Raw genomic sequence first — 27,764 nt, forward strand, 5'->3', positions numbered from 1 at the left:
ACCAAGAAGGGTACAGATGAGCTCTGATAGCGCATGGACGTTCAAAAGGTAGAATATTTTTAGTTCCTGGGTAGGCGTGACATTATGTGTCATAGTGATTTATGTCGACAAGGGTTCGATTAAACGTAAAAGACAGCTAACTTAACAGTACTGCCATGTTCACAACACCCCGCACCACATAGTGGATCCCTTTGTAAGCGTCATTCTTTCCAGTATTTTAGAAATTCTAAATAATTCATCAGTGTTGGGTATTAAAAATCACTGCTGACACACGGCTCTATCTCAGCCTAGAATTTGCTGCATGGTGTCCTTGCCTGCTTCATTTTGATAAAAAGCCGTGTTTGCAGACGATGGATTTAACCTCTCTGCACGTGCTCCTAAATGGCCATTTGGAAAATGGCAGTGCCACTTCAATGCCAGAAGCCAAAAGGTGATGCTCGCAGCTCAGGAGAAAAGCCATTCAAGTCAGACAGATCACTCTTGCCACTGCTACCTGTCAGATAGAACAAATTGAATTTGTCTTCCTCCGGTGGCTTGTAGGAGCTCTAAACAGCATATTAGTGGCTCTACTTATCAAAGTTGTCAAAGCAAATCTGTTTAGCTGTGAACCTGGGAGACTCAGATCAGTCTCAGATAGCATTACACACATATGTATGTCGTACACAGGCAGCGCTAATTGAGATTATTTTATTTAGCTGAATTACTTTGAGGTTTACAACAGAGTGCATCTTAACCTTACCGGATGACGAATGTATCGTCTTTCCACAGTATAGACAAAGACCTTTATATGGAAATCTAAGCTAAATGTGGTTTTACTTTTTAAACACTTTGAGTTCATTTGACTATTATTTAAACAGATTTTTAAAAACATGAATGAACATGAAATGTGCTTTAAACAGCTGCAATGTCTCAAAGGCTTTAGCTCGCAAAATGTTAGCATTACATGCATTATTATCTATAGAATACAACTATGGAGACTGCATTAATGTAACATACAGTACGTATTGATAAATTAGATTTGACTCTATTTGAATTCCTGGTGTATGCCTATACAATTCACAAAATGCATCTATCTATAGTTTGTCAAGGTTCAGCAGGGGATTCAGTCCTTAAAAATATATGAAATCCCTTTTAAGCCTCAGACAAATTCATTAAATAAAAATTAAAGAAAGAAAAGATGGAGCAAACTGATTTTTAAAGTTTTAAAAAGATGTTACGAGGGACCATTTTTTTTGCATTTTTTTGTAAAAATTTCTAGTTTATAATATTTCATTAAAAAGTACATAAAGTGTTAACTCCTGTTTGATCTACAGTCTTTCACAAATACAAACTAAGTGCTACGTGTGAAATAATAACAATAATAAAGCATGGTGATGTTTATATGCTGAAATGTCACTCTGAGTCTGGTGTTGAGATTGATGAAACCAAACCTAGAGGTTTGTTGGTTCAGCTTTGTCCTCTCCAGTGGTATACTGAAGGTTGCCGCTATCCTTCCCGTGGGGGCTGAGATGAAAACTTGAGCGATGTCCCCCAACTAGGAGCAGCCCTCTCACTTTTACACCAAGCCTCCTCATCATGCTCCCAGTGGGAAATCCCTGTCACGCATCGAGCTTGTGGCTCCAGTAAATGCAGCTGTCGATGAAGGCTCCTGCTAGCGGGTGAGGCTGAAGTGCTCTCAAATGTGCCAACAGTATTATCACTCAAAACGGCTTTACATGGAGGTCATTGTGAAGCCGACCGTCCTGGACTCTATATTTGTGACTTATGGGCCACATTGCAATCACGTTCTCCCCATACAAGCGATAAATTGTCATGAGAAAAACAGCTTCTAGAGCTTGTAAAAGACCCAGAATCTCCCATGTTTCACAAGGAATCGTTTGACATTCAATAAAATGAAATCCACTGCGAGGTTATTCGTTGACAAATTAATATACAGATGCATCACAGCGCCACTGACCAAGGTCAACACAAAGGAGAGTTTGGTGCTGGAGAGAGGAACAATTAGAATTAAAGTTACACATTTCAAAAGCTTAAACAGTTCTTTAGACAGAAAGTAACCTCCCTAACATCGTCCTACCCCAGTTCTGTCATCCGACTCTCTGCCTGAACACCATCTACCGGATATGCTACATCTAATAACATAAAGCATCAACAAAAAGTGTCAAGTGGCTGTTGGAAGGAATTTAAATCAAAAGTAGAGCCACTGTAGTTGACTTCATTATCTATAAATAACGCAATCTAAAATTCTCTATCTGTGCACATCACATTCTTGGAGAAATCTCTGGTGGTGATACCATAGCACTTACTTTAGGAAACTGCTTGACTGGTATTAAAACTTTCTGGCCCAGTTTCATGTTCTTGTTGATGACGACATCGATGAACTTCTCCTCCTCCTTCCCCTCGTCTTTCTGAATTTTTTCAATCTCTGGAAAGAAGCAAGAAAAAAAAAAGATGAGCTTGTGTTGAAAAGCATGAACTTACAGGTCTGGAGCAGCAGAGAAGTACTAGTGCAAAAAATACATATCTTCACTGAAAGAATAATTGAAGTTTCTTTTATTTTGGGATGCACTGTTTTCAGCACAAGAACAAGATGAGAGTACATCAGTATACGATAGCGGTTAGCCTTGCCTGTCATAATGCCTGGAAACTGCTACACTGGCTACTTGTGTCACACAGTAATGAACACAAAACTCGCTTCTGGTAAAAGCTTTTTCTTCCTGAACTGTTCAACCTCAAGTGAATGCTGCTTCTCAAATTGCTGAGAAAATGTCAAAAGGCTCCTTAAAGTTTTTCAATTTGACACATTAGGATTGTGTCTTTTGTTCAAAACCCAGCTACAGCACATTTACAAAACACACAAACACAGAGTAAATTGTTACTAAAAAGCAAATATTTAGGTTTTTTCTCCTCTGCAAGAACCTCAAACAATTTTACAAGTAAAGCTTTGTTTAAAGGAGTGTTTTTCATGATTTTCTCCAACTTTTCTAATACACAGTAAAAGCTATAACTATCAAACTGTAAACTATAAAATTCCACATTGCAACCTAAAATTGGGCATAAATGAAACATGAAAGAATATGGAAATCTGGTGCAGTATATTAAATCTTTTTGCGTCACTGAGAAGTCATTTAGTGTCGTTCTGAAAAAATAATGTTTTAACGAGCTCAAACAAAACAAGTGTTTTAAAGGTTGGAGATGATCCAATGGAAACTAAACCCCTGACCCTATTACCTCGAAGCCTTGCATACTAAAACGGTATTTTATTATGTTTACTCATGTGATTAAGCAGAATTGGCTGAAATCTGTGTCTTTCAGAAGCTGTAAAAACTTGAGATTTTAAGATATATTTATGCAATGTGTGATTTTGTGAACATTTATGGCATCATTGTGATGCCATAGGGCTGACATAGAGTGCGTTTAATAAAATGTGTTTTACAGCTCTCCCCATGGTTTCTTGAATTTTTTTTCAAGGTCAATTTTGACCTTGGGCGCTAACAATGAAGGTAAAGGTCAAATGCTTAACCAACCTAGGTACTCATGTCCCCCAAGACCTAGTATATTGTTGTGAAGTTTGACTAAGATCCATGAAAATTGTGGGTAATATAAAGTTTTGACCTTGACCCGATTTTCACCTAAATTAAATCAGCTCGAGCTGTTATTGGTTTCCACCATCACACAAAATGTGAAAACGATATCTTGAAAACTGTGGGTGCTAGACTGGTAGCAAAGACAGACAGCACCGATTACATACCCCCTCACTTCAGGGGGAGAACAAAATAAACACAACTGAACCAGTGACAGCAGTACAGTATGTTCTGAGTCAGTTTTAAGTACTGACCTACTTTAAATTACTTCTGAAAACACATTTTTTACAGTCTTATTTTTTCATGTGCTTTTATTATATGTGATCTTTATCTTAGATTTCTTTTTTATTGCCTGCTTATAATTATTTCCCATTGATATATTGTTATTGTATTATTCTTTCTGCTTTCTGGCTTTTGTTCTTTTACTGGTATTCATAATTTCTCTTGCTATTTTATGTTTTCCATTGCGTATCCTTGTTTCTTGTTACTTCTTGAACACTTGCTAAGCCAAAGGTTGCTGGTTTGTTTCCAGTAGGAAAGGGCATCTGGTATAAACCTCTGTCTAATTGAACATGCAGCGTAATCCCTTGTGGCGAGGGAGCAGCTGAATGTACCTGATTTTTTCAGGTGGTGACTGTTTCCACTAATAACTTCACCTGTGAGTCTGAATGAAATTAAACCCTCACTAACTAGTTCTTTCTACTGTTTCCTTGCAGTCTGTATTTACGCATTAAAATGCCAATAAAGGTTTCCAGTCACGTGAAGAAAAGCAATTTCTTCACCTGCTCTTATCCACTGTTGCTTTGTTTTGTTGTGAGAGTGCAAATGAATGCAGAAGAAACTCAAATGAAAGCTGTCTGTATGCAGGAAAACTGCTCCGTCTGCCACAATCTTCTAATCATATCATTTCTTGTAAACTTTGCTGCAGGGTGACAGCAGCCATCCACCTTTCTCATTCTGGCAGAGAAAGCTGCAGCATGAAGGGTGAGTCAAAAAGGGGGCGCTCATTTAGCTCCTAAATATTTTTGCATATTGAAATTGTTAATACAAAAAAAAGTGCTCAAAAGAATGAGCACCTCTATGAGAGCAGAAGCTTTGGCAGGTGTATGTTAACACAACACCACAATCATGCCAGGAGCAGCTGTCCCAGTAAATTTACCCCAAACTCAGACCATTCGGTGATAAAGAAACAAGAGATCCAAATGTCTGGCTCTGAAGGCCTCAGTTACAATGTTAAATGTTAAAGTTGCAGACGGTACAATTAGAAGAAGGCTGAACAAGTACAGCTTGTTTGGAAATGTTGCCTGGAGCAAGGCTCCAACAAAGCATCTGAACAACTCGCAAGACTTTTGGTTACAAGACGAGACCAATGTTTGGCCATAGTACACATCACCACGTTTGGTAAGAACCCCGACACAGCATATAAGCACTATCACATCAAACCAACTATCCAGAATGCTGTTGGTGATTTGGGCTTGAAGTCACTGAATTGACCATAACATGCTTGGTTTGTTTGGTAAATCTCACTGATCATAATCTGTCAACAATAAAATTATTGCTTAATTAAATTATGACATTTGTTTGTGTAATACAAATTAGAGGCTCCATGGTGTAATGGATGACACATTTGCTTATCTTACCTCACTGTGACTCCTGTGATGCATGTGTCACATGAATTTAAGGTGAATGAATTACTAAATTACCAATAAACAGTATATAGTATATATAACAAGTGATATTCAAAATTCATTATTACCATGATTATAAAAAAAATAAATTGAGATGCTATTGGGACTCTCTCTGTGGGGACACAGATCTTTTCTAAGCCTGGAAATGGGAAAGAAAATGACCCTCATCAGTATATTTTTACTGTCAAACTCTTAGTTCCCTTCAGTATCACCCATCTCACCTATTGGCTGAGTCACAGCCATCATTAATACTTTCTAATTTGAGCAGAGACACCGATTTACTTGAGCACACACGACATGCGCTGCAGTCTCTTTCATGTTCCTGTGGAAAAAAATGAAAGGGAGGACACTGGCACTTGCACCTCCAGGCTACCAAAAATACTGGCTGTCACGCCTCTTCTTTCGGGAGAGGGAGACTTTGATGTATTTGGAGATGTAACCTTGAACATTTAATCAGATGGATAACATCTGTGTTTCAGCGCCAGGAAAATGGTTTTGCAGAGAGGTGCAGGAGGGGTCCGCGACAAAAGACTCGGGGCTAAAAGCCCAACAGGAGGAAAGGGTGAGGGAGAAGGTGAACTCCATCACAGATTTATGTCTCCCGCACAAAATGATTTTCCAACAGGACAAAAAAACATTAGATAAAACCAGAACAATCAACCTTTGTTTTTTTGAGTCGAGGTTTACGAAGACGACTTGAGAATCTGATCTGACAGTGATTAGATGAAGGCAAAACAAGGTCTGTTTCTGTTTCTATAAAGTTGAACACACTCTGGTTTAACACATCACATGAGCAGATGCACCACATACCCGTTTTTCAATTACAAGAGCTGACCATATCAGCTCTGCAAACTAGAAACTGCGAGCCAATTGTAATTTCCCAACAAAGCTCTGCAGCATTACATTAGCAGAATGTAATTAAAACCTTTGATACGAGTTTTAACGGGGATAAAAGAAGTATCAGCGAGATGGAGATATCTCTAAGCTTTGGTTTATCCCAAAGGGGGCACGGAGTTAATGTTTTTCTGAGAAAAAAGACAACATTAATATTAATGCATCACCTAGCAACATGCCAAGACAGAGTTTCCTCCTTTCACCAGGCTTTACGTTGGGAGACAGTAAGTGAGACTGTGATTCAACTGCATCCCCCCCTCAAGCTTACAGCACAAGAAAACGCTGTATTTCAAGTCCAAATGAGCCCCAACAGGGCAGTGCAATCAATCAGCAGGTGTAATAGGCAGCCAAAACAGCAGTTTCAAATGAGCTCACCCTCTAAACATGGCATCAGAATCAGCTAGTGCAAATTAACCAACCACAGTTTCCTTCAAAATCCTGTTTGCGGCACAGAAATGTAGAAAATGTGGAACTGAGAAGCTCCTCCACCTCAGAGTCCTGCTCACACCAAAGAGATGAAACATGCATCACTGACACATGCACTGTGTGCCTGTTGTTTTCTTTTTTCTTTCCTACCAGCTCTATCAGATTCCTCTGTTCCAACTCAATTTGCTTGTCTATGCACGAGGCACGACAAAAACCTCTATTGAATTTTCACCTAGGGCTGCTCGATTATGGCAAAAATGATAATCATGATTATTTTCACTGAAACTGAGATCTCGATTATTTGACGATATTTATTTAACAATAACAATGTATTGAATAATGACTTTAAAGATTGTCAAAAAATAATATAAAATAGTGTGCAAATACTGATAACAGTGCAAATGTTTGCAATATAAAAAATAAATGAAAAATGTAAACATCTATGTTTAGTGAAATTTGCAGTGTTGCTCTGTGGTGCAGCTACGACACTGTAGCAAAGTTTACACACTATGTCTACTTGATCCACGTCTGACTCCGCGAACCCATAATGTTTCCACACCACTGAAGTTTTTTTTACCTCTCTTTTCAACCAGCAGTCACTCTCCTCTCCAAATAACTTCTGCTTAGCTTTCCGAGCTTCCCTCGGGTCCTCTTAATCAGCGGTCCCCAACCCCCGGGCCTCGGACCGGTACCGGCCCGTGAGTCGTTTGGTACCGGGCCACGAGAGTTGAGGCTCAGGTGTGAAATGTATAGTTTTCAGGGTTTTTATCTGTTTTCAGCGTTATTTTGTTTTTTATCGTTTACTCGGTTTTCCTGGGTCTTTTCACGTGTGTTATGAATAAATTTTCTTTTTTTCGGTACCGCTACTAGTTTTATTTTGTTGTATTTATCCGCGACACCTTAAAGGCCGGTCCATGAAAATATTGTCGGGCATAAACCGGTCCGTGGCGCAAAAAAGGTTGGGGACCGCTGCTCTTAATTGTTGTGACACGTGTTCGAAATGCAGAGAGGTGCGCTCGATTTGCCACACGGAACAGCACGAGAATAAAGCATGAGGGAGGGGCTAATAATCGGCTCAGTCATTTGAAAGCCCAGATCGTAATCATGATTAAAATTCGATTAATTGAGCAGCCCTATTTTCACCCCAACTTCTTGCATCTGAAATTGGTAAATGGTAAATGGCCTGTATTTGTATAGCGCTTTTTCTAGTCCCTAAGGACCCCAAAGTGCTTTACACAACCAGTCATCCACCCATTCACACACCCACTGGTGATGGCAAGCTACATTGTAGCCACAGCCACCCTGGGGCGCACTGACAGAGGCGAGGCTGCCGGACACTGGCACCACCACTCTGACTACCACCAGTAGGCAACGGGTGAAGTGTCTTGCCCAAGGACACAACAACCGAGACTGTTCAAGCTCGAACCGGCAACCTTCCGATTATAAGGCGAACTCCCAACTCTTGAGCCACGATCGCCCCTTGTTTAAGGTACGCTCTCAGAAACAGGGGTACAGTAAGAGTCTCCCTGCAAATAAAACCTACATAAATGTACCATCTCAGGCTAATTTTCTGGACCAAAAAGGTTCCCAAACTATTAAAAGTTACACCTGTAGACAGTGTTTCCTGATACTGCAACAAGAGACTAATTTTACTTTAAGTTTTTAAAGATTTTATTATTGTCTAACCCTCGTTCACAGCATGTCTTTTGTCTTGCCTCCTTCCTCTCAACCCCAACCAAACAATGTTAAGAAGACTTGACCTCTGACTTGACCTTGAGGTCGAGGTCACTAAGGCTACGTCCACACGTACACGGGTATTTTTGAAAACGGAGATTTTCCGTTTTCGTTTTAAAAAATAATCCCGTCCACACGTAAACGTAGAAATGAAGGAAAACGCTGCTAGGAACATGCCAAAGCAGCAGGTGGCGCTATATTCTTAACCATGTAGAAATGTTGGCCAATCAGAAGTCTAGAAGCCCCGTTGGGAAATAGTAAACAAGGATGGGGCACAGAAGCAGAACCGAGTCGTATGTGTGGAGGGACAGTAACTGTGTGTATATGTAAGCATTTAAACACTGCAGAGAGTAGAATTAACAGTAACAGTATTGTAGAAATTCATTTCACCGAAATAATAACGTGGCGCACAGTGTGACGTCAAAAAAGGCGCACACCTTTGACGCTGCGTTTTCTGCGTTTTTCTCGTCCACACGTAAATGCAAAAACTGAGTTTTCAAAAATATCCACCCTGGCCGGAGTTTTTAAAAATCTCAGTTTTCAGTGACCGAAAACGCCGTTTACGTGTGGACGAAAGGCGCAAACGCATAGAAAAATCTGCGTTTTCAAAAATACCTGGGTATGTGTGGACGTAGCCTAAGATTCAACCTTGTTTGAGATTTTTAAAAGAAACACCTATGGTATCGATGTGAAACTCCTACGGCACTTCACATTCACAAGCTTGGGTGTCAGGGTGGCTCACCTGCCCGGCAGGTAGACAACACCATCAGCCTTTTACAGCTGAGGTATAAAAAACCTACAAGGCTACAAATCAGGGCTGGGCAATTAATCAAATTTTGTATCCAAAGAATTTTGAAAAATAGTCATTTGCATAAGCATTTTTTATTTTTTTTGCATTTATAAGAGATAGAAATGTTTCTTATAAATCAGCTGCACCCCATTTCCTTTAGATTAGTACACCTGATTTATACCTACGCACTGTTTAGTTCAGTCCTAATAAAGATCTCTAAAAGACAGCCTTCTGTCAAATAGATCAATCTATAGGAAACATAACTCCCAAGGTGAACCTGAAAAAGGATCTGTCCTTGTCTCCAGGTATAAGGGTGCAATGACTGTAGCCTTGTACCCCTAAAGGTACAATGAGGTACTTTATTTCCTGACAGTGTAGCATCAGAAGTCTTTACTCTTGTTACACTGGCTGTGCTTTATGTGAATCTCTCATTCAACAGAAGACGGCGACTCGTGAAGAAATTCAGTGGGTTGATAGAGCTTTTGAAGCCAATGTGTGTCAGTTGCTCCAAGACCCAAATGGAATAAATTAATGAAACATTGAATTTTGAAGATTTCCTTAAAACATCTTGAGGAGCCACTTGGCCTACATATTGTTGAATATGTATGTACATCCTGTTCCCCTGATGAGGGCTGTTGCTGCTTAAACATGTCGATTTTTTCATTATTGCTGAAGAGCAGCTAAATCTTTTTTTCAATATATTTGCTTCCACGGTTATGTGAAAACGTAAGAAGTGGAAATCTTTCACTCTATTTCATTATTACTAGATCGAAACAGTGCCTACGCATGAAGGTTATATACTCATATGATATAAAGCGTTATTTATAGTTCTAATTTCACAGATACATTGGAAAATGTATCTGTGAACCTACATTTAATAAAACCACCAACATTTTTAAATTATAATCTGGTGTTCTAGATTAGATGCCAATGATTAGAACCTCCTTAAAAGCCGCAGCGTGCAACATGGGTTTAATAAGCATTAGTAGGATACCATCATCTGATGAACGCAGGCCGCACAGCTGATAATAACTACTGAACTGAGGCCATGACATGGAGCCGTTACTCTTCCACTATTTGTTTTTTATGCTACATCCCTGTTGGCTTGGTCACAATAACCGCCATATATAACATCATACAAACTGCTTATGCTCCCATAACTCAACTAGACTTTGCTTCTTTCTTTGTTAGTCGTTGGAGCCAGCTAAAGATATCGTCATAATCCTGGTCCTCTGGCACAGCCTAAAATCTCTCTCTAAGAAGTGACAAGAGGAACATGTTTTATTTAAACCTGGTGCTCATCTTTGCTGAAGTGTTTGGTGTCAAGAGCGAAAGATCTCTGGTGGCTTCATATAAGCCTGGCAAGAGATTTAAAAGGATCTCCAAATCATTTCAGCTGAAGAGTTTCACTGTACAATCTTCTAATTTGACCAGGACAAATCACCAACAACAATAACTGTTATCTGTGGCACTCCTTTGTGTTTCTAGTTTCTTGCTTCTTCTTTCTTTCAGTGTCCCCCATCTCTGTCTTCTTTTTTCCCGGAGTTTCTTCTTTTAGTTCCTTCCTACTTTATATTCAAGGTAAATTTTCTCTTATGTTTTAGTGTTGTCCTTTCCAGCCTTTGTTCATTTTCCCCTCTTTTCCAATATTTTTCCAGCCTTCATTGCTTCTACCTTTTCCAACTCATTCAGTCTTTTATCAGTCCATCTCTTTGCCCTCTTCATGCAGGAGTTCCTGTTTTGTTTGACCGAGCCTTTGGCTTCACTTTTTTAGTTATCGGGTTAAATAAAGGTTTATTTTCTGTTTTCAAGGCCTCCCTCGTGTGTTGGCATTTGGATACAAAGAAGTCTCAATAAACCCCCAAAATTTAATCATGTGTTCTGAACAAAGAAACACGAGGATCTAATCTTCACAGTAACACAGGAATCAGAGTGACAGAGGGCCAATCCAGACAGACACTATGAAGACTCAGACATAAGAAGACATGGTAAAGGTTGAAACCCCAACACATAAGTGTAGTAAACAAGAATCATGGTCCAAGAATGGTCCTACATTTACAGCTAGTATATATGTGTACACAGAGAAGGCTTTTGTTCTTCAGCGATAAGAAAAAGCAACAAGTTTCAGCAGCAATAATCCCCATGAGGGGAACATGATATCCATATTTAGTAATGTTTAGGCCAAGTGGCTCCTTCAGAGCTCACAGAGCAGAATGTCAGAGTGAAGCATAACTTAAGAAAAAACTTCAAAACTCAATATTTTATTCATTCAATCCATATGGGTCTCTGTTCAGCTGAGACATAATATTGGCATAAAAACAGCTGAATTCTTTTCATTTTCCACACAACTTCACAAGTCAAGAGTGTTGCTGAATGGTGTGCACAGAACTTGGCAATTAACTTGAAGAGTACAAAACAAGAAAAATAAAAACAGAGTTAAAAGAAACTGAAAAAGCACAACAGCACCTCTCTTCTCCATGTGCGTCTGCTCTTCCCTGAGCCCCTTCGTGTTTGGGAGTTTTTTGTTTTTTTTTTAAGTTTCTCTTGCATCAAATGTGTCAACTTTCCAACCTATGCACACATGAAAATATATTTACAATCTATAAAATATGTCAGCCTGAGTGACGTCGTCCCACGACGGGACACCGCCCCAGCTGTCTGCTTTCCTATTAGAAATGGAATCACTTAAAAGCAGCTCTGTGATTTAGGTCTTCCCATTTAAAATTCATAAGCTGGGTAGATTTTGTGGGATTATGCATGACTTCAGCTGCATGCTACAGAGTCAAGTTAGGGACGGAAGCAACTGGGTCATTAAGTCTAACAATTTCAGAGCTATGGCATAAATACACTATGTTCACACTGGGTGTACAACCCGATATCACGCATCTATTACACGCAAAGCTGGTCCACAGTGTCCATTTCACGATTTGCTTCTAATAAACATGAAATATACACACATACAGAAATTGCAGTAAGTTGCAGTAACAGCAGAGGGAGATTTTATTTCGAACCAACATGAAAATAATCATGAGGAAGTGTTTAAACAGACATTATTAATAAATTAACATGTATATACATATTAGCTGCTCAGCTTAATCGTTTCTGGTGATTAAGGACCCTGGAATGCACTTCATACGTTTTTTGTTTGTTACAGACTTCGTGGCTTTAAATATATTACCTCCACCTGCTGTTAATCCAACTTCAGCATGCGTGCCCTATTCACGTGTTTTTAGAAGCAAAGCATGAAATGGTCACGGTGGACCGGTGTGTCTATTACACGTTTTGCCGTGATACTGGGTTGGGGTGAACCCACATTGTCAGTAGACAATGACAACCAGGAGGATCATCAAAGTGAGTCACATGCTGTGACTCACTTTGATCTGCAGTGCAAACACTACAGGTAACTGTTTGTTTCTATGACTCTTTCTGTTATCTTTTATTTGAGCAAATCTTCCTCCAAAAAGCGGCCCAGTGGGTTGATTATTTAAGCAACCCTGTGCACTCAGAGCTGTGATGTTTGGGCCCCAGCTCAAAAAGTCACAGCTCTGGAAACTGACTGAAGAAATTAAGAAGAGGTTTTTTTAATATTTCAACACACCTGGTAAAATGGTGCCCCTGGTGGTGAAAGTTTTCGTACATTCTGTAGTTTTTAATGACAAAAATTGCCTTTTAAAGCTATAAGCTATATGTACTATAATCAGCAGGTATATAAAGTATAACATTAGTATTATTAAATATGGTAATGGTCTTGAACAGTGTTTTTTCCTTAAACTAAACACCAGATCTGACAGAGAAGATCTAAATTTCATATATATCTATATAGTGAGTCCCTAGTTTATCATGAAGAGCTTGCTACTGGCTTCCTAAATCAGTCAGATTAGCACTCTGTGTCTCATTTATTAGTCCTGCACAACAACAAAACTGTAAAGCAACATTTGGTGATTTGTCATCCAATATTTCTTGACAAACAATGCTCCATTGATCTGATTCACTCATTCTTGTCTAGTTGTTTCACCGTCACCATCCAGCCTGCATGCTTAGCTAGACTAACTGCCCTTGACTACCTTCTTTCTTAATGCTCAGGCATCTCAAATATTCACCCTGTCACTCTCCTCTGACAATCCAGTTTGACAAAATGTTGAGTTGTTCAGTGAATGTTAAAAAGCAGCTGTTCATTTAATCCCATGCTACACTAAAACCCACAATTTAAGAGAAACTTTACTTTGTCTTCAATTATCATGGTTTCATTTTTAATAACTGATTACCAATAATACCAAAGTGGTAAGAACCAGTGTTGCTTTAATGTAAATGTGAAAAGAGCACTGGGTCAGCGGTTTTCTAATAAGGCAGTGTGGGTGCTCTTAGTGGCCACACTTCGGTAAACAATATATATGAAGCGAAAGTTCACAGCTAAGAAATATAATGAGCGCTACATCGGCACTGATTCAAGCGCTAATTACCCAAGAGCCTGCAGTGGCTTTGGATGTTCAAGGATATTCAAACCGTTCGTGTCAAAAACTTTGAAAGACTTTGAATTATAGATCTAATGACACCTTTTTGTGGTGCGAACGAAAGCTGCGGATGAGAAAAAAAGGAGCATAGAAAATGAATGAAAGCCCAGCCAGCGTTGTACTTCATAGAGAATGTGCAGCTACACTGCTCTGGGTTCAATTTAGCACAACTGACTGGTGCTTTAGAATTAATCATACATTAAAAAGTGTTTTATGCCACATTTTTTTATGTTACTCGTGGATTTTAGTTTTTTTTATGTTTGTGGTATTTATCTAACTGAGGTGCCCTCAGGGCAACACGCACTTCTTAGCTGTACTAAACAGAGACTGTCAGGAGTTACATGTGCTTGTATGCAATATTAACAGACAAGTCTTTGGTCTCAAATAAAGGGAAAAAACATTATTATGTTTATGTTTTTTCTCTCCAGGCAATGCAGATCACATTCCTAATCGGAGAACGCTGACAAAACTGACACTTTTTCTGTCTTCGTTTGTATTTTATGAGCGTTATTATCATTTGCACTACTTTTCATTTGACTAGAGCACAGACAGGATGTACCTGCATGGAAAGAGCTTATGACTCAAATGCGTTTCCTTCCGTAAATAATTGAATTGAAAATTGCAAGACAGTGGGTTTCTCTTCTGCTCCAGCGAGTGTCTGAAGCAATAAAAACATGTCTTGTCTAAACAGCACAATGGCAGTTTATCGGCAGCTTTCTGCCACTTCCTTTATGCAGCTGATGCTGTATGCAGCTGTCTGCGGCAGACACACTCATTATTTTGTTGTTTTGCAATTACGGGTCAAATGAATGAAATGCTCAAATAGGGGCAAACACATTATTATTCTCATTTTCCAGTTTCCATCCAGCAGAACATGCTAATATAAACTCAATGAAAGGACACGGAGGTCATCCAGAAAGTTGAAATACTCAGAATATAAAGTAAGAATATTCACAAAGGAAGCTTGTTAACAAAACAGAAGCTGTGCGGAAGTTTGAACAGCTCTGCTTCTTCAACTTTAAAGATTTTTTTTCTCTATTCATGCCCGTGTAACGTTTTTTTATTTGTGGTTTGAAGTAGATGGAGCTTCATTGGAAACGCATGTCCATGCACCAAAGGTCAGTGAATGAACTTTGTGTTCAACCATATATATTTAAAGTGAGACACAAGTACGAGTTATGGAACAGACCTGGTTCAGTGATTTCCAAAACAAAGAAATATTTAGCAAACACTGGCTAACCAAGATCGAGAGGTTACTGTTGCTTTTCTAACCAAGAGTAAGGAACATACTGTTCAGAATGGGTTTTTATTAGTTATTATATTTGTAAATGTTTTCTGATTTTTACTTGGTAATTTGCTCATTTATCTGTAAGAAGAAGATAAAAACTAAGGATCTCAATAATTTACTTAAAGTGATTACAGAGTAGCAACATTACAGTGATTATGCTGTATTATAAACCAGTCTTTTAATATGTAAAATTAATAATGTGTAGTTCTTCTGGATGAAAATTGCAATTCACTTAATAGTGATTATCTCCTTTACAATCGGTGCCATCCTGCTCAGAGGCTGAACTTAAAATAAGTGTCTCAGTTTTTCTTTAGTCATACTTAAGAACTACTGAGATTGTTTTTTAATACTGCTGAAGAGCTCCTGTCACGTTGACCATCTGAGGCATGCAGCACTCCTCTCAAGTAAAAATCATTCTGGAGAAATACATGTAGTGAGTCCTGCTATTAGAGAAGCTGGAACTGCTTCCACTTTCTTTTGAACCTTTCTAACAGCATTATTTGACCAATAAAACAACTGTTGATCTTTTTTTTCTTATTAAATAAATGTTTCAGCTCAGCACGACAGCTTTCAAAGCCTTGGTCGTTTTTGGCTGAAACACTCATATTTACCAGTCTCAATAAATTAGAACACCATTTCTTTTCCTTTGTCTGCTCATCCTATAAAAACTGCACAGGGGGACTGAGTGACTGCCGAGAGCATGGTCAGTGCCAGATATGGTTTTGCTCACATAAACTTCATGTGTGCTAACAGTGTGACGGCACACATTTAGCATGAATGATGGTGTCAAAGCTGTGACCCCTGAAAGAGAAACTAACACAGGGTGGAAAAAGAAAAAGAAAAAAAAAAGAATGAAACACATCTCGACTCGCTCCTGTCCTGAAATCTCAATTTCACTCTGGCTCCTCCATTGCCTTGACAAGGTCAGGCTGGCAGCAGGAATTCGTTTCGCCCCCTAATCTGGAGATTACATTCTCGGCGGCTGGGCAAGGCCCTCCCCCCTTTCCCTTTCCTGTTTTGCCTCTCTCCTCGCAACCCTGCCAGCCTGGCTCTCTACTGCAGGGTAACGAGCCAAGACCCACTTACAGTGTGGAGATAATGTCCGCGGATTAAGACAGAGAGCCCCTCGAGTGGAGCCTCTTTCATTTCAGTATCTGGCCTGTGAAGCATCATAAATACAGCTAGCCAGTCAGAGACTCCACTCTGTGAATGTCGGTGGAAGTCAAACTCTGTCCTCCTATGAAATGTGTGTAAGCATATGATCCTAATCCGCCAAACTTAGTGGTAATGGCTACGGCATTACACAAACACAAAAGAACATTTCCGCAGCGAAAAATCATGGCAACTTTGGGGACGGTCTTGTCACCCTTGGGGTGAGTCACCGATTTAAAATGGCTGTGTAAGAACATTAAAGTTCCCTGAAGATCCCCTTGGGTGGCAGGGTTGTTCACAGTGCAAGAGTTTGGATTTTCAGGACATTTAACGCAACAAAGAAGCTAGAATTGCTTCAGGCGTCTACCTCGCGTGACAGCACATACTCCAGGCCTGGGTTCTTTGTTTAGCATTAAGATAGTTGCAGGGTGCATTCACCTCGGCACCGATCCATTTACATACTTGCTCACAACGAGATTATCAAAATGTTCTCAACCTGTCAAAAGTTTGCTTTAACAAAACTGCCAGTCTGTGAAGTTATGAGCAGTCACATTAAACAGCCAGGTGTAATAGATGGAGGTTGTCCTGGATAGTTTACAATCCAGGAACTGCTTTGAACAAGCTGGGAAAAATGTAAAAACAAAAACTGCCAAAGTTTGTCATGGTCAGCGCTTTATCTGCATCACAGAAAACAGATACTAGTGATCATAAAAAAATTTAATCTTTAATTGACCCGTTTCTATGACCTTGCCATCAACATAACACACAAGCGCTAAGTGGATTTATGAATTTTATTAAAAGACATATTCTATGACTTGCTGACTGTGCTATACACAGCAGATGTAAGTTCCAAAGCAAATGTATAGAACATTCAGCGATTTGGCCTAAAAACTGCTGAATACAGAACGAGGTTGATCCCCAAACACCCTATATAGGTTAATATTATTCTCCCATACATAATTCAACATATTTCTCATCATAAAATATTCTGTTTTTCACACAATAGATCAGAATTTATGAAACGGTTGAGAAGTTTTCAGAAAGCAGCAAGATAAGCAAGACCATACATTAATCTTACAGTGTACGCATAAAGATATAATCACCAAAAGAAACAAAATTGCTTTTGCTATAGAATATTTAAATAATATGCATGTATAGTTTTTAGATATCTCATAGATGACAGAGCAGCGTACAATGATCAGAAACAGTATCAAGTGTACGTCACAAATACATACAGACCTATCAGAAATTCCACTGGGTTTAATATGGGTTCATCAAAAAAAAGTAACAAACATACAGTCTTTTGGCATCAGGACATAAACGTTTTTTAGTTACAATCTATGCCTGTTAGCCTGTAAAGTAACCGTAGCTAAAAACGCTTATCTGCTGTTTCACCCTTTGGGTGGCCAATGATTTGATTTTCAAATTTCATTTTGGTATTAAAAATATTTGAAAAAAAACATCAGAACCAAATCAACAATTATTTTTAATTCTAAAAAGAGACAACCTGAATAAATAAATAAAAAGTAAAAAGGTTACCCAAACCTACCATACCACGTGTGAAAATTTGCTCCTAATGTAGGGTTGTATATAGACATTAATAGTGAGTAGGCTATGTAGGTTGAATTGACCTGTTTTTGATGGTGTTTTCAGTTGTTCACAGTGATTGTGATAACAATGTAATAACAGTAACTCTTATTACTGTTTTAACCAAAAGTCAAGTATCTCATTTCTCAAAGTTAGTACTGTTCCTTAAAAACTGCAGAGAGTAATTATAATATCTATATAATCTTGCGTTATTCTTATAACACCCCTATTTTGCTTGCATCATGGATGTGAACAGAGGAAACTATCTATAGTGACATAATACGCTTGCCAGTGGCTTCACACCACTGCACCAATCTATGGGTGCATACACAAATGCAAAAAAATACAGGAAAGCACCAGCAAAGAGCAAATATGTAATGTATGTAGGAAAACACCTAAAGCATACACACCAGTAGAGCAACACTAAATGTAAACAGCAACTTTGTTAACAAGAAAATGCTGCAGGTTACCTTTGTAGAAAATTTATGGCTAACATGCATATACTGTATTCTTTTGAAGCAGTGGCTATGTGTTGACATCAACAAGTAAACAAGAAGCAATTAAACGGATAAAGAGTACATTACAATGTAAAGTTCAGTGCCTGTAGGTAGCTGAAGTTCCCTTCCCTTGTGTCTAGGGAACGATAATTGTGCTTCCATTTGAGTTTATATTCTCGCAATAATGATAACACAAGCCCAGTGCAGAGTGACCCATTGCATCCAGGGGACACTGAGACAAAAGCAAGGCTGACAAAACAAAAATAATGAATAATAAAAATAATGAAAAAACACAATGAGAATTCAGGAGCACTGTAGGAACCCCTCTCTCTCTCTCTTATACCAGAGGTGGACCATTTGACAGACAGATATAAAAATAAAAGGCGTTCCTGATGGTTGTGCAGCAGCTGAAGACACCAAGTGGCTGAAAAGTGAAATTAAGGTGCCATGACTGCAGTTCAATCGATGATAACTTGAAGCCTGCTTCAAAAGCGAGCCATTTCACATAATTTCCATATTAAAGTGTATAGCTAAAAGGTATTAAAAACCATGTTTGGCTAGCGTCCCCTTCCATAATCACTGTACACAGGTGAATTTAATTTTGTAACTCATCCATTTGGATACTGTTATGACAAGTATCTAAATGGATGTCTGATTAATGCGTATTCCAGTCCAGAATTGGACTGTTGACTGATTGTGCTTTTTTTAGGGCTTTTTAATGGAATTACTTGACAAATAGCACAGCCTGGTGTGTGGTACAGCCTGCCCAAAAAAAACACAGTAGTTCAGCTTTGACGAGTGAAAATCTAGTGGGGTTTTTTTTAGCCTGTTTAGGAAATGCAGACTGCTAACGAAGCCAACTAGAATCTAAAATATGTTCATTTCTGAGTCTGAAGCAAAAACAAGGCAATAAGACAAAAAAACCCACGATGACCAAAACACCTATTTTAAAGCTCCTGTGGGGTTCAAAACAAGTGTGTGACATCACAGGTGCCATCCATCTTTTATATACAGTCCATGGAAGACACCTATTTACTTTTTTTCTGCCCAGATAACAACTTAGATGAATGAACGTCTTTGTTTAGCAGGTCCCAGTAACAATAGAGTCTGTAATGCTTTCTCATCATTAGGCTACCTGCAGACCGCTGTGCACAACAAAACACTGAGCCCCAGCGCATGTATGCCCTGAGCCAAAGGGCAGCAATGAAAAGGATGGCTCTGCAAATATAAATCATTTTAAATATCTATTAATTACCAATAAATCACCTGTCTGATCACACCCTAACCTCAACAATGAACCATTCTTTCTTGGTTGACCCAGACATGAGAGAGACACGGCACTGCCACTTTATCCCACAATTATAAGCTGATGTTTATCGGTTCAAGATCCCTTCGCCTAATGAAGTTTCCCATAAAACTGTCATTAGGCTGTGAAAGGAGCCGGGGAGGAGGGATTTGAGGAGGAAAATGAAAACTGTGCAGCTTAATGTACATCATTATCGGAGGCATCTCGGGCTGCATTATAAAAATACACTGAATCATCATATCTCATAATGACCAAGCACCTCCATTTTTACTTTCAATTACTCATCGTGTGTCAATTAACACTGCAGACAAATGCTTGAAAGCATGTAAGTGCCTCTTAAAAGCCCTCGCCGCTGCTTTGGATTTGCACACACTGTGTGTCATATTCAGGCAAATAGAGAAATTCATTTACACACCAAGTCAGCGAGCATTACAGAAGCATTAAAGGGAGCGTCTGCGTTCATGATATTATCACAAGGGTATTATTTTTGAACATTTTCTGATGCAGCACAGTGCTAACACGCTGCCTCTCAGCATCGCGAGTTCTCTAATCGCAACAAGCTCGACGAACCTCTGTTCCTAACTGAGCCAAATCAATTAGATTGTGGTTTGTCGTCCCTTCATTGGACGTGAGCATCAAAGAATTCAAGAAGGGAGAAAAGATCAATATTGCAAATGAAATAAAGCACTTGATGTTCTCCAGTGGAGATACACTCATTTCTGCACAGAGATAGGGATGGTGTTTGGCATTAACTGCGAGCGGCTGGCAAAGGCTCAGATCAGCTCTGCAAATACATCCTGTGTTGTTTTATTACCACAGATCATTTTACCGTTTTGTATTTGGGATTACCAGACGCTGCCGCTGAGTACATGATCACACATTAGAGTCAACTGAATCCATCCATCTATCCTATTTATTAAAGCCATTACACAATTGTTAGCACTCAATAGATAAATCTTACTGACGGATTATCTTCATGAAACATAAATGCAGACGACAGTTTTGCTCTTCAAGAGAAGATCCATAACAGAGGAACTCACGTGACCGCTCCAAACGTCTAGGCTCAATTTTGGTGTGCAGCCAAATGTTCGGTGGCTTTAAGGATCAGAAGAATACCGTATTTCCCGGACTACAAAGCGCACCTGAATATTAGCCGCACAAGCTAAAATCAGGGGAAAATCCTGTTTTGTACATACATTAGCCGCACCTGACTAAAAGCCATAGCTGGACTGGCCATCGGGCATACCGGGCATTTGCCCGGTGGGCCGCTGGCGATTTTTTGTTTTTATGGGCCGATGGATTTTTTATTTTATTTTTTTATTTTTTAGGAAGGGTATATATAATGAAAGGTGTTGGATTGGCCAATTGGTCATGATCGACTCTGGGCTGGACCAATTACAGCCGAGGAGGCTGGATGCACCCTCCCCCTTGTTTAGCAATCACGTGATTTTCGCGCATTGCATGCCGGGAACCCGTGGCAAAACAATCCAAGTACCGCATCAAATGCAAACATTTGCAGCACCGCAAAACGTTCATTCTCCGGTTCCAATACCTTCTTTTTTTTTCTTTGCCGCACAAAAAAGGAATGTACAAAACAAAAGGAGAACAATGCCGGTCCGTACAAAGACAGACTCGACGAAAAGACAAAGAAAAGATACGAGGAAAAAATCAAAGGAGTGAAAGAGTGAACAAAAGACGTCAGCGTGCTGCCCAACTTTCACCACGCTCAGATTTATAATTATACGCTTCTTGGAGTGAGTGCACACACTCGTGAAGTTTAGTAACTTCAGGTCACTGCAACAAGCCCAGGTACAGTTTACCGACAGATGGGTACAGGACCTTGAAATGCACCGTGTAGAACGAAAGACTATTGTACATATCATAAGTTTACCAGTCTCACAAATCGTCTTCATAAATACACATTCATTAACAGTTTATTAATAGGACCTTTGAGCTCAACGGTAATTAATTAGTAGTGGAAATAATTTCTGGTAGTGTAACAGTGTTTATCTGGTATTATTCCACTTGCCACAAATATCAGTGTCATGGGGAAACAGCGCCCCCCCTCTCAGTGTGGCTGGTTAGGTGAGGCTGGCTGCAGTAATCGCTGCCAGTCTGCCGTAGCCATACGAGAGGTGAGTTGTATTGTTCCGCACACAATATAGCTAAGTAGTACAGACACATAAAACATGTTTGATTAGCTGACGAGCACCGAGTGTAATAAGTGCTTAGTGGACACATGTCCAACACCAGTTTTATGTACTTTTCATTTGTTTATTAATGTGTGAAACTGTATGCTAAAGCGGAATGCTAATGAGATGTTCTGCCGTAGTGTGCTGTGCGGAGTGGTGTGTGGCGAGCCTGTGCACTGATAATACACCGTTGTTTCCATTCAGGTACATCATTTGTTGTTGCTGTTATTTTATTGTATATTAGAAATTGTAATATTGCTGCAGTAATCGCTGCCAGTCTGCCGTAGCCATACGAGAGTGTGCTGTGCGGAGTGGTGTATGGCGAGCCTGTGCACTGATAATACACCGTTGTTTCCATTCAGGAAATAAAGTGGCAACGATCGATCAGAGACTTCTTGTCTTTTTAAAAACACTACACAACGCAGAGTCGAGGAGTCTGTTTGGGCCGAACTGTTGCAGCGGGATGAAGCAGAAACCGGTTACAGTAGCATTACAGAAATGTAGCAGTGACAGTAATATTGTATGTTGTAATCGCAATGGACAATTAGTGATACAAAACAACTGTTTTATCCTGTGAATAAAAGTATATGGTTTTGTCAGTGTACCATGGTTATAACAGAAACGAAACGCAATATTGTGTCAGGACAATTCACTATTTATGCACAATAAACACAATAAATAAAGGAGCATAGCGCGACAATTTCTGTTCAGCGCCAGACTTGCTTGTAACCTATATCACCAATTATGTTAAGAAAAATGACGTATTAACTACTAAAAAACACTGACCTTTGTGGGAATGCTTGGAGCAGACTAACATGTGAGCTGGAGTGTTCTGGGACGTTATATTTGGTATATCCAGACCATCTGTCGGCTCTTACTTCGGAAACATGGCTTAAAAATTTCTCTTCAACGACTTAATCCGATAAAAAAAAAAAAAAAACGATCTCTTTACCCGTCGGCTTCCCGTGGCTGTCATGCGACCGGCTATTGCAGTTAATAATACAACAGCTTCTTGCCATTTTTTGGGTTTCTTTTTATCGCTGTGTAACTGAGTTCAATTGAAAGCCTGCATGCGCTAGTACCTCTTGCCACAAGTTCCCAGAATCCTTTGCGGTTTTATCCCTGAATGACGTCACATTTTCAATCTTTATCCTGGTGGGCCGGGCTCTAGTCAAAATGCCCGGGCCGATTTTTTGTCCCAGTCCAGCCTTGCTAAAAGCCGCAGGTGTTTCAATGTTGACTTATCATATGTAAGAGAATATGCACAAAGGGAATTGTCAGGAAAGAGATGGCTGTTTGGAGACACACCCCTTTTATTAATATTTTGAAAAACAAGTTATGGGTACATATTTGCACATGTAGTACATAACAGCAACCTACAGCACACCAGAAAAATAGATTCGGACTACCTTTTAGGCTCAGGTGCAGTGACACGGCTTTAACAAGAAGAAAAGTCAGTCATTCACCATCTTTCTCTTCTTCCTGCGCACTAAAACCACCAAAGTCCTCTTCTCCAATGTCGGAAACGAACAGGCTCAGGATGGCTTCGTCATCCACTCTCCGCTTCTCTCCTTCGTTGTCACTTTCAAAACCAAAGAAATCCTCGTTGTCAGTGTCAGAGTCGAACACCCTCAGAAGGGCCGTGGCGGTGTCCTCCTCTCCATCATGCAGCAGTCCAGCCCTTCAAAATCCGTTGGTGATCGTGGATGTTTTCGCACTTTTCCACGCTGTCAGAATCCACCGGTGGAGTTGGGCATAACTTGCTTTTCGCACGTTTATCGCCGCTCGTCATCCACGCCTCCCGCTGAACGCGTAGCGCTACTTTGAAGTTTGTTTTTCGCGCTACTTCGTACGGCACTACGTTTCCTGGCGGACGGACATGTGACTAACATACCACTCTTGAACCCCGATCCTTCCGCCAGGCAACGTAGTGCCGTACAACAGCGGAACAAACAAAACAAATCGTCTTACGATATCACAAAAATCATGGACAATCTATAGAAAAGCCGCACCTGACTAAAAGCCGCAGGGTTCAAAGCTTGTGCAAAAAGTAGCGGCTTATAGCCCGACAATTACGGTAATTGAACTGTAAGGTAAAGAGCTGCTCCATCATAGAACACATAAAAGTAAAGTTAGTACCACATGGCCTGTGAAATTAACTGTAAAGGGTTTTGTGTAGCAATGAAGTGAGTCTTTGTCTGAGCCACAACAGAGAGCCCAGGATTTTACTGAGACTGTACAGAAAGGATGGCTGTAGTCAGAAAACACAACGATCAGAGGGCTGAATTCCAACACAGCGGTGACTTCATGAGTCAGGGGTTTGAAACGAGTGTCTATCAGCAAACTGTTGGTATTAGGTGACTAATCTAAAATAATCACCACATCCATTTAAGCTGTTTACAGCTAAGAGCACCTTAGTGACCAACAGTTACATTTGCTTGCTCACATTTTCACCTCGTTGCACCTTGCAACATTAACACTGCCATTACTGAAGAGAGCATCTTGAGTGTAATGAGGAGTGAAGAATTTATAATGGATCTAAACAAAATGCCTATGTGTTTGACTTTGACCTGCTCCAGTGCAGAGAGTGGCTTAAGTGGATTAAGTGTTATGTAAGCAAAGAAAGCTACAACATCAAAAAGAAAACATCTTGATTAGGCTGGTTGGACATTTTGAAGCAGCCTAAAGAGACTCTAGTCTTACTGTTGGGGGAGCGAACCATGACGGGGTTTTACAGTTTGGAGGGAGGTCCTAATGAGTCTCAAAAGGCTCTGGAGAAGGAAGAGTGACTCCATCCAGCCCTAACAGAGTTGCTTAGACTAGCTGCACACATGATATGTCTCCTCTCAGGGGAAAAAATCCTTCTATCCCTCATTTACTCTTACTTTATTTCTTCCGTGAACACATGAACTTTGTGTGAGGCCTTAGATTATTCGCCTGACTAAAGGATACAAAAGCTTTGCTCTCTTTATTCCTGCTTGCGCTGAAGCCAAAACTTGAAATGTTGCTCCCAAAAGTTAAGCGTCTGTGGATGACGGCTTATGCTGGAAATGTAAAATGTCGTAAATGGTTTGTGGATGATGTCCTGATTTGAGCTCTTGGATACACAGAGGGATAAATCTCAGGCTAACAGTTTATAGATGCAGCGCTGGAAGAAAATGTTTTGACCGTGAACTCTGCTCCACAGGGGAGGGAAAACCAACAGCTCTATTTGGTGAATACACTTCATTTCTTCCCTTGCTGCCCTGAAACAGTTTGTCCCTACTGAGACTGCCACAGGACTTTAAACAGAGGAGGAAAAAGCTGGTTAATGTATATACATCTGTTTGGTTTCTTTTTCTGTTTTGCTGTGAACTGATGTAGTGTGCAACCATTTACTTGCAATTTGCATATTTACTCAAATAGTATTTAAAAGACAGTAAAATGGAAAATGTTTCTTTTCCTTTCTTTGTGTGAAATGACCAACTGTGCAGCCCCCACCCGACACACCCCCCTTTCACCAGATTTATAGGCAATGTATATGCAAAAATGTTCTAATGACTTCAGGAAGTAATTAAATAGTTATGTGATATGTATTTTCTACATTTCTTTTGCTGAACCTTCATTACATGACTGTCAAAAGTTTAATTACAAAAGGAGATTAAAACGATTTCATGATGATCAAATATTAATACAGCCGGAGCGATCATTTCTCTTGGCCTTAATATTTCTTAATAATAAGCTGACTTGTATGAGTTTTACGCACATATCATTTTTGCGCAAGACACTTGACCTCAATGAAAAATCAAGGATGAATTACCCAAGATGGAGCTGAATCACATCGCAATTACAGTCATTTCAGCGAAGGTATTTTCTGAAGAATGGTACAGTACTTCTTAGAGGTAGTCGTCAGACGCGCGCACAGGATGGACAGCAGTGAAAGGAACTTCAGCGCCTACTCAGAGTCCAGTGACGACGTATTGAGTTACGGTAAGTGATATCTTTGAATGGGTGAGAAGCTGATACAAGCCACTCTCTTATTTCCACGCGCACACACTGAAAGCATTGTTCACTTTTACTTTCGGTGCACCTTTCCATTTGAATCTAAGGCTGCTAAGAATGGCACAGAGGTGCTAAATTTAGTTGAGAAACAGCCTGGGTGGTAGCCTAGCACAGGGACAGGAAAACCAAAGAGATTACATCCGAGACGGGGGTTTAATCTGCAGGAGCAAGTTAGAATGCTAAACATTAGCCCATGAATCATTAATTCAAGAGTGGAACATTCATGCTAATTACTGAAGTTGAGTAGCTTTTTACTTTGGCTTGTTTTACTTGTATTTACTAAATACAGAGAATGAATGTTTGGTTCTCCTTATGCTTTTCATCAAAAAGCACACCAATGTGACAACGTTATTCTTTTTTACAGGAGTTTAAACTAGTTAATATAGAGCTAGCTACTTTTTTAACATCATAAACTTGGCTAGGATACTGTGATATATAAATACCACATATTAATCTCAGATGTAATGATCACAAACTTAGCAATTATACTTCTAAAATAAACCTACTTTTAGCAGTCCGTTGACTAAAAAGGGCAGATTTTATGCTTTCAGATAGCTATTTTTAAACCTAGAGCAGCAGAACGTGAATGGCAGGATATATTCTAACAAAAAATATATGGTTAATATGAATACATGTTCTTCTTATCTTTAATATATAATTTCATTTTTAACATCTGAGAAAAAGACATAATTTTAGCTAGCCCGTTTCTGTCAACTAGCTAAAACAGATTTTATGTTTTTAGATGGTTTGGTTGGCAGCAAGACTTAATCTCAGATTTATTTGTTATAAAGTAATGTTACTGAGCCACCCTTTATTTCTTTTATATTTTCCTTCCAAGGAGTGGGACTTCCGTGTCATTTTTAAAGGGATTTCGTTCTCAGGCTTTTTCACTCATTTTCAGTCCAATCTTTGTATTTAACCATAATTTTTGTTTGTTAAGCCACTTTAGCACTGACACATGAATCATGCAAGTATAAACATTTTGAGGAAACTGGAGGGCGAAAGAAAAAGTGTCATGCCTTAAAAAAGCTAAAGCAGGTGAATAGGATCTGAAAGTCAAGAAGAAATACAAAAGAAATCATCAAAAACTTGACACAAGACCTAAGAGACACATTTGGTCCTCAAGTTCATCTATCTACTGTTTGCTAAAGCCTCAGTAGAAATGGTCTCAGTGGAACGGTGGCTGTGAAGTAGTACTTCCTAGAGCTGGGCGATATATCGAGTTTTTAAAACATATCGATATATTTTTATACGAGATATAAGATGTGACAATATCCTTTATATCGATATAGTCTATGTTACGTTATAATTATAGTTGTGGAGCCGCAAGTTTGCCTCTCTTTCGTCCACTTTTGTCTCTACGCAACGTTACTCCGCCTCTCCTTCACTGAAGACAACTCCCCCTCCTCCCCCATCGCTGCCTGCACGGCAGCGACAAGACGGACACGGCAAATCTCCGTTAACGAGTTACTGCGCATCGCCCCATGCGTGGGGCTGGACGGCGTCAACGTGCTAACGAGCTAAACATGCTAACGAGCTAACCGCGCTAACGAGCTAACAGCGCTAACCCTAAAATCCTTTCATTCTCTCAAAAGTTGATAGCGCGCCTTATGTATGAATTCTGGTTGTGCTTGATGGCCGCGAACCGATTTTATGTGGTACACGGCGTTCAGCAATCTGTCAAAAATGTTTGAGTAAGACTTTCGTAAGCTACGGAGCTGCACCGCTTGATAGATTGTCGGCGCATTACGGCTTCCGAGGAGCTTCGCGGAGTGATACGTACTGTGCTTCAACGTAATATTACCGTATTGTGTGTGTATAAGGACCATAAATGGCACCTGTAAGAGACGTGGTTATGAAGCGGATTTCAAACTCCAGGCTATCAGTCACACAGTAAAACTTGGGAACAGAGCAGCTGTGAAATCTGTCTGTCTTTGTTATTACGCTCAGCGTCTTTTAGTTTACATTTTGACTGCACAATTGTGAGCTCTTTGTTTAGCACAAAAACAACCTTGTTTTCTTTTATTTATGGAGCATTATTATTTAATGAATGCTCATAATTTAATTTTGAGTA

General features: G+C 39.6%; 1 protein-coding gene across 4 annotated transcripts in view; it reads right to left on the minus strand.

The window, feature by feature from the left end:
* Nucleotides 1–27,764, minus strand: part of khdrbs3 (KH domain containing, RNA binding, signal transduction associated 3) — a 204,896-nt gene that overhangs the window by 79,732 nt on the left and 97,400 nt on the right. For all 4 annotated transcript variants that reach the window (XM_085445807.1, XM_085445806.1, XM_085445805.1 and 1 more), the window contains one exon: nt 2,307–2,425. In XM_085445807.1, the coding sequence (XP_085301933.1) occupies nt 2,307–2,425 (119 nt within the window). The remainder of the gene's footprint in view (nt 1–2,306; nt 2,426–27,764) is intronic.

Source organism: Copadichromis virginalis, linkage group LG22 (genome assembly GCF_057382275.1).
Source record: "Copadichromis virginalis isolate Kocher_CV1m ecotype Utaka linkage group LG22, C_Virginalis_male_GT1.1, whole genome shotgun sequence".
NCBI lineage: Eukaryota > Metazoa > Chordata > Actinopteri > Cichliformes > Cichlidae > Copadichromis > Copadichromis virginalis.